The sequence below is a fragment of the Gossypium raimondii genome, chromosome 3, assembly GCF_025698545.1.
Source record: "Gossypium raimondii isolate GPD5lz chromosome 3, ASM2569854v1, whole genome shotgun sequence".
NCBI classification, from domain to species: Eukaryota; Viridiplantae; Streptophyta; class Magnoliopsida; order Malvales; family Malvaceae; genus Gossypium; species Gossypium raimondii.
In genome coordinates, this window is record NC_068567.1 from 42,358,041 (window position 1) to 42,370,809 (window position 12,769).

General features: G+C 31.9%; 1 protein-coding gene across 1 annotated transcript; it reads right to left on the minus strand.

The window, feature by feature from the left end:
- Nucleotides 1–534: 534 nt before the first annotated feature.
- LOC105795885 (uncharacterized) lies at nucleotides 535–1,746 on the minus strand. The gene is made up of 2 exons (XM_052628898.1): nucleotides 1,560–1,746; nucleotides 535–731 (listed from the first exon to the last, which is right to left on the minus strand). The coding sequence occupies exons 1-2, from the start codon at nucleotides 1,744–1,746 to the stop codon at nucleotides 535–537; spliced, it is 384 nt and encodes a 127-aa protein (XP_052484858.1).
- Between the last annotated feature and the right edge of the window lie 11,023 nt (nucleotides 1,747–12,769).

The window sequence follows — 12,769 nt, forward strand, 5'->3', positions numbered from 1 at the left end:
GAGAATTTCGGCAAGAGGAGAGGGAGAAGAATAGACGACAGATTTTTTTTTTAGAAAAGAGAGTCAAATTTCAGTTATGGGAAAAAATAAAATAAAATCCCGATAACCCCCAAAATCCCTTAATCTTCTCCTCTAATTCCCACTACACATCCACTACCAGAATCCCCCTATTACACAACTCTATCCCGAAATTTGAGCAAAAAAAAAATTCCCTTAATTGCATAGGGATTCGAACACAAGACCTCCATTATAATAACACACGATTTAACCACCAGACCAGCAGGCCCATTCTGATGTAATTTACCCAACAATCAAATAAAAACCTACTAAACAAGAGTAAGGCCTAATTCATTCAAAATACCAAAATTTGTCCAAGCGAAGGCTTGAACTTGGGACCTTCCAAACACTCCCAGAACACATAACCACTAAAACTGACATATATTCGTGTCATATTTTCACAATAATGAAATTAGAAATTTTGAGGCGTTACACGTTTTGGTTATAATTCGAATTGAAAGGAAGGTTGCAACCTCCTTAAATGTCATTTGCATTGCTAATGGCAAGAAGAAGAATTGATGCTGATGTCGTGTCAGAGTAGCACTTTGCTTGCAAATAAGCAAGTGGTCTCCATAGAGGGAACATCATCGAGTTTTGTTCGAGAGATGACCTAGCATCTTCAACCATAAGTTGAGGCAATTGTTTGAACTGAGTCATGGAACCAACATAGACAACTAGTAGTGAATCCAACATTCAGTTAAATTCTGTTTATTTGTTTCAATCAAATTCTGATTAGTCTAGTTTATTTTATTATTATTTGACCTATGAATTTAGCTTATAAATAGGCTATCTTACAACCTTAGAAAATACACCCATTAAAGATTAGAACTCATAACACTTTCGGAGAATTTTTTTTCCGTTTTGATGGTTCTTTATTTTTCTGGTTTCGAGGTTTAGTTTATATCTCCATCTTTATACTCTTCATTATTCTTCCAATATAGTAAAATTATCTTTGTCTATGGTCTTTTATCTCTTTGGAGAGGTTTTTCCACTTTAAATTTGTGTGTTCAATTTCTCAATTTCTTCCGCTATTTTTTTACTTGTTTGTTGCTTAATTGGGTCTATCCTCAATAGCTATAATTGACCACATCAATGTACTAATGATCACCTACATATATATTTGTCATAATTGGTTTTTGTCAAAATTAATATTTTTTTACTAATTTATACATAAATGAAAACCATTTGCCCAAAGGGTACCTAGGAATGACACAAAATATAACAATACTTTTCATCATGAATGGTAGGGATAAAATATCCAATACGGGCAATCAAGGTAAAAAAAAACTACGATGCATAGATTTTCTTCCATATATTAGACATCTAGAAAGAATAAGCTCAAAATGAGTCCAATTTTCCATCTTCTAGACAACAAAAAATTCGAGTATGAAATCATCTACAAACAAATTGATACAAATATGCTTATACACCTTATGCATATATAGAGAGAGGAATCGAAAGTAGCTTGGGAAAATTTAGGATTCAGAGGCTTATTAGCATACCTCCAGGGACTTTGCCACTATGATGCCACCTTGATACACAAACAACAGCATCATACCCAAAAAGCCTCAAAAGCTTTACAAGGGAATACCTGATGCAACTGCCATTACATGGACCCAACTTCACAGAGCGTACATTCGTCCCACCCATCAATAATACAAGTAAATGAACTACAGACAACAAGTCCATATTATAGTGACACACATAGTGCTTATAGTACTGCAACACAACAGAGCAAAAGAAAAGAGAATTAGATTAGCAATACTTAATATTTTAAGCAAAAAGCTTTTAATCACTTCTAAAAATTGTAAATTATAGTTTTTTAGATACAAGTAGAATTATAAATAAGATTGAAATTACAGTATAAATAATGCATGCTTAAATAATTATTATCGAATTAACTATTACAAAATATAATAAAATTGATAATTAAAATATATTTGAACTTAAATAAGAAAAAAATTAAATAGGGTCACACATGAAAATCTTAACTCAAAATAAATTTTGAATTAAAAGTTCATACATGATTTACACATAATAAAACTCGAAAACACTAAAAATTTCAAGTGAACTGAAAATCTTAAAATTAGTATAAATCTATAAGCATTAACTAAACTAATAAATTTACTTAATGTTTCTTTTTGGTAATTAACCTTAAAAAATATTTGAAAAGTGTTTCTAAAAAATTATATTCAAAACAGCAGTTACATAATAGATGCTGACTCAGATCACACCTGGGACAATAAACACTCTGAGGCTTATACACAAGATTTTGACTCAGATTTCTACACAAATGGTAATGAGAATCCATTTAGATTTATTAGCTGTTTATTAGTCATAATAATATGTCTGTATTTGGACAAGAAAGACGGAGTTTTTTTTATATCTTGGTTAATTCCAATAATTTAAACACTTTTTCTATTAATTCCCTCTAAATATGTGCTACTTAATCAACACCCACTTTCAATTCTTTAACTTGTAACAATGTTCTAAAATAGCTTACTGAGAAATTGTATATTAAGAAAGGCAAGAACGGTGGATGCCGAACCGAAGCAGTTGTCGCCACTATTGGTGGCCACTCTAAAGATAGTAAAATATCGGCCTCATCAAAAGAGCAATAGGAAGCTATCAGGAGGTACTGTTAGGCACTTTGACAACAACGACCCCTCGTTATAGTTGGTTCCTGGTTGGTTGGTTGGTTGAAAAGCGTCTTGTGCCGTTAGGCAGGCTCTACAGGGTAAAACCTAAAACCTTTGATAATCAATACATCTATTCATACAAAAATGTATGATATATGCTTCCATATATACATGCATATAGATTTTATGGATCTTTCAGTTTTATTTTTTCAAACAAATGATATTTCTCTGTTGGTTGGATTCTTAAAATACAACATCTCAACTTAAAAATACTTAGAAAACGGGGAAAAACAGCTAGTCTTCTATCATTTTTATCCTATATTATGTGGTTGGATTAAAATTATAATACTAGATTGTATCAAATTGATATCGATTGTTACTGTAACACCCCAAACCTAGCGTAGACGTTATGGCCATATTTGGCAATGTCACACGATAGTGTTTTTGAAACCTCTTGTTATGTTGAAAACATTCCATGTTATTATCTTTACTAAACCTTTGTTAGAACTTAGGAAGTCGTCTTTATTCATTTAAAACGTTTGTTTGAAACATCCCTCGTTGCGGAAGGTTTAGTAAAACAGTCTAAGTGATCATGCGTTTAAAAACTATTTTAACTTTTTGAAAACCGAATTTCCTACGACCAGCAGGTATAAATCCATAAAGTAAAATAAATAAATAAAAACCCAAAATTTTAAACCAAAGCCTAGAGGATCCTTAAATTACAACCCAAATAATCAATAATAATTAAATCATAAAACATAAATTGAAAACCATGAAGTCCAAAAATTTATGCGGTCACCGTTAAGTCCTCCGTCGCACCGATCCGTCTAAGTCTGGGGATTACCTGTACACATGAAACAAAAAGGGTGAGTTTACATAAACTCAGTGTGTAATCCTGCAGAAACAAACAAACAATCAATATTCAGAGTGCAAAGTTGAACAATCTTGGGCCTAAGCCCTTTTCAGTATCAGTGACAGTTTGGGCCTTAGCCCATCTCAATACAGTGTCAAAAGTGTAGTAGGGCCTTAGCCCATCACAATATCAATAGCAGTTGCAGTTATGCAGTAGCAAAATCCTACCCATCCAGCCTCTACACACCATCTCCGTCCAACCCTATACTCCATATGGGGATATAATCAACCCACCCATCCCTACACTCCAAGTAGTACCGAATGTGGCACAAAACAGTAGTTTGCAGTTGAGCTGCCAGTAAATTAGGCTTAAAACCTTTCAGTATACTTCCTCCGAATAACAACTCCTAACCCAATGCAATGCAACATACAATGGATGATATGCTATTACGCAATTTCAGTACATATATTCGGTTCAATATTAACATACTCAGTACAGATATCATTCACTCAATTTCACACATTTAGGGGTTTAAGTAGCGCTTACCGACCTTACAGTAGGTTCATAGTCGACTTGGGTAACCTGTGCAACCTTAGAAATATTTCGGTAAAAATGGGCCCACACGCCCGTGTGTGCCCGTGTGGCGCACTCGGCCCAAATTTGCCTTGGCCATGTGATCCATTTTTAATGTAACCCATGCTAGTTAAATATTCATACATGTTTTCACTATTTACTTATATGTTCATTCAAAGCTGTCTACTTGAGTCATTGTCCCTAAATTATTTATATCTTGAGCTATAGAATTCCAAATTAAGATCCGCTTGATGTTTTTGAAACTAGACTCAAATATCTTTCTACCATAAAATTTTTAAATTTTATAGTTTATCAAATAAGTACCGTAAAATCTTCAAATCTATCCCGATTCTGCTGTTTGACAGCTTCAACCTATCCTTACTAAAAATTATTTATCTCTTAGTACGGAATTCGAATGATGTTTTCGTTTGTTTCTCATGAAAATAGACTCGTTAAGGATTTAAACATATAAATTTAAGCACCTAATTATTTTTTAAAATTTTTGATGATTTTTTTCCAAAGTCAGAATAGGGGAACCCAAACCTATTCTAACATTGTCTCACAAAATTCATTATATCTCATAATTTACAATTTCATTGCTTACACTGTTTATTCCATGAAAACTAGACTCAATAAAATTTAATTTCGTATTTTATTAAACCTTTAACTCAATTTCCACTATTTTTGATGATTTTTCAAAGTTAGACTATTGCTGCTGTCCAAAACTATTTTAGTGTAGAATGTTGATTTCCATGTTTATAACACCCTTATTTCCTTTGTCTACAATTTTTCACATCATTTTCTCTTATTTCTTGACAGCAAGCAGTTTTGGCTTTTTGCCAAATCCCATTTTCTGCGTTTCAAGTACATACCTGTTATCGTTTCTAATGCATAAGCACTCCTAAGCCTCCAGAACCTAAAAATCGACCAACAAATCTCCAGATTAATTACTTAATTCATTTTTAATCAACCAATTTTGGAAGGAACTTGACTATAAACCTAACAAAACCTTTACCTCGCTTGAGTAACCACGACTTTGCCCAATCACAGCGTTGATTCAAAACCACCAGCCCCTTGATTAACTCCTAAAAACCAAAAAGGAATCCCCTTTTCAGAGATTAACCAAGAACGATTAGCAATAGACAAAACCGTTACTAACCAAACGTACGCAACCAATGATGAACAACCAAATCAATTGGAAAATAAAGAAAGAAATGGAAGGGGAAAAATAGTGGAAATTTCGGCAGCAATTAGGGGAAAGAATCGACAGAGGAGGAAAAAAAAAGAAGAAAACGTCAGAAAAAGTTTGGGTAATTAGAGAAAACCAAAACTCTACTTTTTTTTATGCAACAAAAAGATAATCAAATTATTTTTTGATAACCTCTCCCCCATTATCTCCTAAAATCACTCCCTATTAACCCACTAAAACATAACTACTCAAAATTTTTCCCCAACACAACTCTTAGCCTAAATTGGAGAAAAAATACTATCTCTTCACCATCACAAAGAATTGAACATAGGACCTCCTTCACACAAAAACTCCATTTATCCACCAAACCAGCAGGCCCATTCTGTTAATTATTTGCTAACTTTTACTTAAAAGCCTACTGACCAAAGATAGGTCTTATTCATAAAAATACCGAAATTTGCCCAAGTCCTGGCTTGAACTTGGGACCTCTCACACACCCAAAACACTTAACCACTGAAGCAGATACACAATTGTGTCACAACTTCACAAGAACAAAAATAAAAATTTCGAAGTGTTATAGACACATTATTTTGATATTTTATGTCAATTCTTTTATTTTTTTCTTTAGTAATTTTTATTTTTTATAATTGTATTAAAATTTTAATTGTTAAATTAAATTATAGAACTTAATTAATAAATTTAAAATTTATATGTGTATGTGTATTTATACTATGTAATTTAGATATATTTGCGTCTATGGTATATATTTTATTTTTAAAAAATTAAACTACAAATATATGTGTGAAAAATACTTGAAAATGTTGATAAACCTGAAACAATAAATCAAGATCCACTAGTACTGCCACTAAGGCCTTGGCATTGTTGCCAAAGGTTGTGGCCGCGTTAAAGCCTTGGGTTTGAGTGCCACTATTCGCATTTGCGATGTGTGGGTTTGTCTCCCACCATGTGCATATGGCTTGTGTGGGTTTTGTTTAGTTTCTCTTTGCATTTTGTCTTGTTTTGCTTGGTTCGTGATCTGCTATGCATTGTATTGTCTTATATTAATGGAACTTTCAATGGCCAAACTACTCACCCAAGCTTGAAGGTCCACTAGAAATTTAGGAGATTTAATATATATTGGTAAATTTAAATGAGCTTAGATTAACCATTTACAAGTATGGATGGGATACACTAATTTCGAAGCACATGTCAAGCTAGGATTAAACAACTATGTATGATATTGATACCATACATGGATCCAGCTCAAACCTGACCTAGCATATTAACATTTCTAATGTTAACCGAAATGGTAGTGAGATTTCAACTGTCAAATCAGAGGTATGTTTTTTTTTCTTGAGAGTTTTTAAGTAAAAATATAATACAATACATGAACAAGCAATTACAAATAGAATCAAACCAATAGAAAACACAAACAAATTAGATAGAACCCACACCTGACAAACGTGTATGATAGAATTATAGACTCAAATATAACAATTATACATAGTAAAACATGAATATAGATAATCAAAGGCCCATAACTTTGAACTTTACTGATAATACTAAAGCCTGCTTGACAACAGGTAGTTTATGGACTAGAGTTTGGATAGCTCTTTTTTTTTAATTATCTATAATTAACTAACCCGTTTTTATGTTTTGCAGTAAATAAATATATAATGAAAGTTTTACATTAATAAGAAATGGTTGGTAATCAAGATGGGTGTAGTATTATTATGACCCAGCTGGGTGTTAGTACCGTACAAAAACTGAAGTGCTGTGTGCATGGGAAAAATGAGCGTCATCTTCATTCATCCTTGATTAATTCAGGTAAAATAAATTATACTTTTTTTTCTAAAAAACTAACATTTTTTAATCTTATTTATTAATCATCTCTTTTAATATTTTCCTAATCCTTATTTTTATTTCTAATTCATGGTGTAATATTTTAATTTTCTATCAATCTATATGAATTTGATAGAATATAGTATTAAAATTTGAATCCAAATAGATAAAATAGGATAAAATGATAGAAGACAATTATATTTATAATAGAATAATAAAATATAAAAATAATTAAAGAAAAATAAAAATTTTGACATAAAATATCAAAATTTTGTATCAATCTATATGAATTTGATCCAATCTAGTATTAAAATTTGAACCCAACAACATAGAATAGGATAAAAATGATAGAAGACTAGTTGTTTTCCCCATTTTCTAAGTATTTTTCAGTTGAGTTGTTGTATTTTAAGAATCCAACCAACATAGAAATATAATTTGCTTGACAAAATAAAACTGAAAGATCTATAAAATCTATATGCATGTATATATGGAAGCTTATGTCATATATCTTCATATGTATAGATGTATAGATTATCAAAGGTTTTACCCTGTAGAGTTTGCCTGATGGCACAAGATGCACTTCAGCCAACCAACCAACCAACAAGCAACTATAGCGGGGGGTCATTGTTGTCAAAGTGCTTAACAGTACCTCTCAGTGGCTTTCTATTGCTCTTTTGATGAGATCGATCTTTTACTATCAGCAAACTAGCCACCGATAGCAGCGACAATTGCTTCGGTTTGGTATCCACCGTTCTTGCCTTTCTTGATATACAATTTCCTATAAAGCTATTTTAGAACATTGATTACAAGTTAAAGAAGTGGAAGTGGATTTTAATTAAGGAGTAGCACATATTTGGAGGGATTTAATAGAAAAAGAGTTTAAATTATTGGATTTAAAAGAGCATCAGGAAGCTACCAGGAGGTATTTTATTATTATGACCTAGCTGGGTGTCAGTAGCGCACAAAAACTGAAGTGCTATATGCATGGGAAAAATGGGTGTGATCGTCATTCATCCTTAATTAATATTGAGGTAAAATAAATTATATATATTTTTCTAAAAAAGGAACGTCTTTTTATTATTCATCTCTTTTAATATTTTTTGGTCATTATTTTTATCTCTAATTCATGGTGTAATATTTTTAATTTGCATGGTTAAAGAAATTTTCTAAAGTAGTTGTTAAGTAATAGTAAATTTTAGGAAGAAATTTGATCTTCCATATGGGAATTGGGAGCACAATGATGGAATCTTTTGTTTAACTAGATTTTCATTAAGTAATATGTGGAATTAACAAATTAACATAGCATTACACATATGCTAATTTTTTTGGCCCATCAAATTTTGGAAATAGAAAAAATTAACTTAATGAGTTTAATAGTTTTTATTTTGTAAAGATAGAAAAAATGACAAGTGTAGAGCATAACCATGTGACAATTCTTAATTGCAATTCGTTGTGTATCCCTAGCCAAAGGAAAATTCCATCTGTGGCCAAAGGTCGATTCCAACTACGAGTTTATGTTATAAAATATACAACCAAAAAGTAGGTTTCATCTCTAGGACTTTTGTAGTGAATCCACAACCAAAGGCAGATTCCATCTGTGGGTACTGTTGTGAATCCACAGTCAAAGGTGGATTCCAAGCGCGAGGACTTGTTGTGCATCTACAGCAAAATGATAGTTATTATCTGCGAACCAATAATGGTTTATCCACACCGTGGAGTAAAGGTAGAGGAGCTTTGGGAACTCCTATTGTGGTGTGTAGGGATGGGGTAGGAATTATACTGTTTAAAATCCAGAACTGTATGACCTCATTTAAATCATGTGCATACAAATCTGGAAAATTATGCTATGATACATATGTGTGAGTCTATACATGTCTTTATGTGCATGGAATATGATTATAGTCGCAAATCTAATAATTTGATTATCCTGAAAAATGATGCTGTGAATTTTGATATATCAACGACAGTTATATTTGAAAAACCGTTATTCTGAAATGAATTGCTATCTTTTATTATTCTATGCAAAGTTAATTAATGTGTGTTAATAAGTATTACATTGATTTTGTTGTAAATGGACTCACACTGAACGTCAAAGCTCACCCATTCCCTTTAATTTTCATCTTTACATGTAAACCATCAAGTTAGGATGCAAGCACAACATCTGAATGGAATACTTGATGCAACTGGCATTACATAGACCCAAACTCACAGAGTGTAGGTCCGTCTCACCCATCGATAATATAAGTGATTGAACCACAGCAACAAGTCCATATCATAGTGACACACAGAGCAATTATAGTACTGCAACACAACAGAGCAAAACAAAAGAGAATTAGATGAGCAACAAGATTCAAGTTAATGATTTCCGTAGTAAAAAAATATGTTAAAAGGACAAACACCAAGTTCAAATAATTATATTTTAAACAAAAAGCTTTTAATCACTTCTAAATATTGTAAATTATACTTTCTTTTAGATACAAGTAGAATTATAAATTAGATTATAATTATGAGTATAAATAATACATATTTAAATAATCATTATGGACACTAATTATTACAAAATATAAGAAAATTTTGAATAAGGTCACATATGAAAATCTCAAATCAAAATAAATTTTGAATTAAAATTCATGATTTACTCATAATAAAACTCAAAATACTAAAAATCTTAAAATTAGTATAAATCTATAAGCAATAACTTAACTAATAAATTTACTTAATTTTTATAATTAAACTTAAAAAATATTTGACAAGTATTTCTAAAAAATTAATTTCAAAACAAAAATTACATAATAAATGATAACTCAGAATTGTCTTTTTTTTGTTTGTTTTTTTGTAGTGGTGCAACTTGACCCCAGGCCACACCTAAGATGGCAAACACCCTAACCATTAGGCCAAATACAAGGTTTTGACTCAGATTTCTACACAAATGACAATGAGAATCCATTTGGATTTATTAGATGTATAGTAGCAATAATAATATGTTTGTATTTGGACAAGAACTACAAAGTTTTTTAATATCTTGGTTAATTTCAATTTAATTAATCCAGTAATTTAAAATCTTTTTCTATTAATTCCCTCCAAATATGTGTTACTCCTTAATTAACATCCACATCCAATTCTTTAACTTGTAATCAATGTTCCAAAATAACTATCTGACAAATTATATATGAAGAAAGGCGAGAATAGCAAATGCCGAACCAAAACAGTTGTCACTTCTATCGGTGGCCAGTTTGCAAATAGTAGAAGATCGGCCTTATCAAAAGAGAAATAGGAAGCTACCATAAGGTACTATTAGGCACTTTAACAACAACAACCCCCGCTATAGTTGGTTGTTGGTTGGTTGGTTAGCTGAAGAGCGTCGTGTGCCCTCAGGCAGACTCTATAGGGTAAAACCTTTGATAAGCCATTCATCTATATATACAAACATATATGATATAAGCTTTCATATATACAACTTGGTCAAAGGAGGGTAAATGGTATGACAAATTCGTGTAAGAGAGGTTTTCTTTTGGATGCAGATTTTGAAAAATAAAGCACTGCGTTCGTGGAATCAAACCTGGGCCAGTTTTGATTTGGCAGTGCACAAATCGAAGACTAGAAGACTTCCAGCTTCTAAACATAACTTTGACTCATTTCATATCCTGCATAGTTTGAGATAAGCCCATGGTGGGTTTTGGCAAATAAGGTTTTGTGAAAATATGAGTCAAGGTAGAGATATGTAGAGTTATGCCTCGTATTTTTCGGCTTTTCTTCTTCCAGTTAAATTCTCTTTTTAGTTTACCACTGATAAGTCATAAAAGTAACATATTTTAATTCCATTCTTAATGCGTTTTTGGATGATTAATTATGTAAATTAGTGAATTTGATGCTCTAATCCTTTAAATTCAAGTTTTTAAACTTATGAGAGCATTTGGGAGTGAAAGAAGCAGAAAATGAGGAAAAATCAGGCAAGTAAAGCTATTTTAAAGATCCACATAGCCTAGGCATTTCCACACGGGCTGGCCACATGCCCGTGTGAGCCACATGGGCTGGCCACATGGCCATGTGCCAACTCATGTCGATATTGCACCCTGTTTCTCAAATATGCAAAAAAACCCAATTTTTAGGCTTTCTGAGCATTCTAAAGTCTATAAATATCAATTAGAAAAAGATCTAAAGTGGCACTCAAAGAAGATTGAAGAGAACACTTGAAGAACGCCATCAGAATCAACTCGAAAGCGGATTTCCATCAAGATTAAATATCTCCATTTAATTGCTTTTTGAAGTTTTATTGAGTTTCTTATGTCTTGCAGTTATGCTAACTTTGATATGTTTTCATTCAAAATTATGAACTAAATTCCCTAGAAACCTAGAGAAGATGAAACCTATGATGAATCTTATTATTTGATTTCTAATTTATGTGATAAATACTTGATTCTTATTCTCAATTATGTATGCTTATTTATTGTTTTAATATTTCTGAGATATTAATTCAAATTTAATGTGCTTATTTCAGTGGAGCAAAAGTCCCTGTTTAAGAGTAGATCTAGCATAATTGGGTGGAGTTGCACGCAATCTTGGAAATAGGATGACATAAATCTATCAGATTAGAGTCAAATCTAATAGGAGAATCCATAGATTGAGTTAATACGACAATAGGGGTTTTAATTAGAAATAGATTTCAATTAATCAACCTAGAGTCAATTGTTCTTACTCTTGAAAGAGATATCAACATAATTTAGGGATTTCTACGGATCAAGATACAAGTGAATAAATCGTTTAATTCAGATTCATAATAATAGGTGAAGTCTATATTGATTATTTCCTGGGTATTGTCTATCTCATTGGTTATCTTCGATTATTTTCCTATTTCATTTTCTGTTGTGTTCTTAGTTAGATTAGTTTAGTAATTTTAGATTAAAAACAATCACTCCAATTTGTTGGCTAAATAATAGAAAAATGGTAATTACTAGTACTTTTCGTCCTCGTGGATACGATATTCCCTACTCACCATAACTATACTATTTTTCGATAGGTGCACTTGCCTTAGTCGTATTTATAGTTAGTTTAGTGACCATCAAGTTTTTGGCACCGTTGCCGAAGACTAAAATATTAGGAACACTCAATTTTTATTAATTTAGCCATTTTTTTAGTTTAATTTTGGCATTCTAATTTTTCTTTTCTTTTATTTGCTTCTGGCAGGTTCCTTTAGTTTATGACTAGAAGAAACCCGTCGGGACCATTACTGTTTGACAATAAAATTAAAAGTACAGCTCGCAGAAATTGTAAAGAAGCAAGGCAGAGTCGACAACGTATAGTGGACGAACAAGAGGACATTATTATTATTACTGAGGAGATGGGTCATAATTAGAATAATCAGCTACCTCTTGCAATTGCTACAAATCCAAATCCTGTTCCTCGTACTATGTACGATTATGCCAAGCCCACTCTAACTGGGGCTGAATCGAGTATTGTGAGACCCACCATTGCTGTGAATAATTTCGAACTAAAGTCGAACACTATTCAGATGGTACAACAATTAGTTCAGTTCGATGGTTTGCAAGAAGAAGATCTAAATACTCATTTGGCTAATTTTCTGAAAGTCTGTGATACTTTCAAGATAAATGGCGTTTC

Coding starts and splice junctions, on each gene's coding strand:
- LOC105795885 (XM_052628898.1), bottom strand. CDS start 1,746: ATGGACTTGTTGTCTGTAGTTCATTTACTTGTATTATTGATGGGTGGG. Junction 732..1,559: donor TAGTGGCAAAGTCCCTGGAG/GTATGCTAATAA, acceptor ATTCACTACTAG/TTGTCTATGTTGGTTCCATG.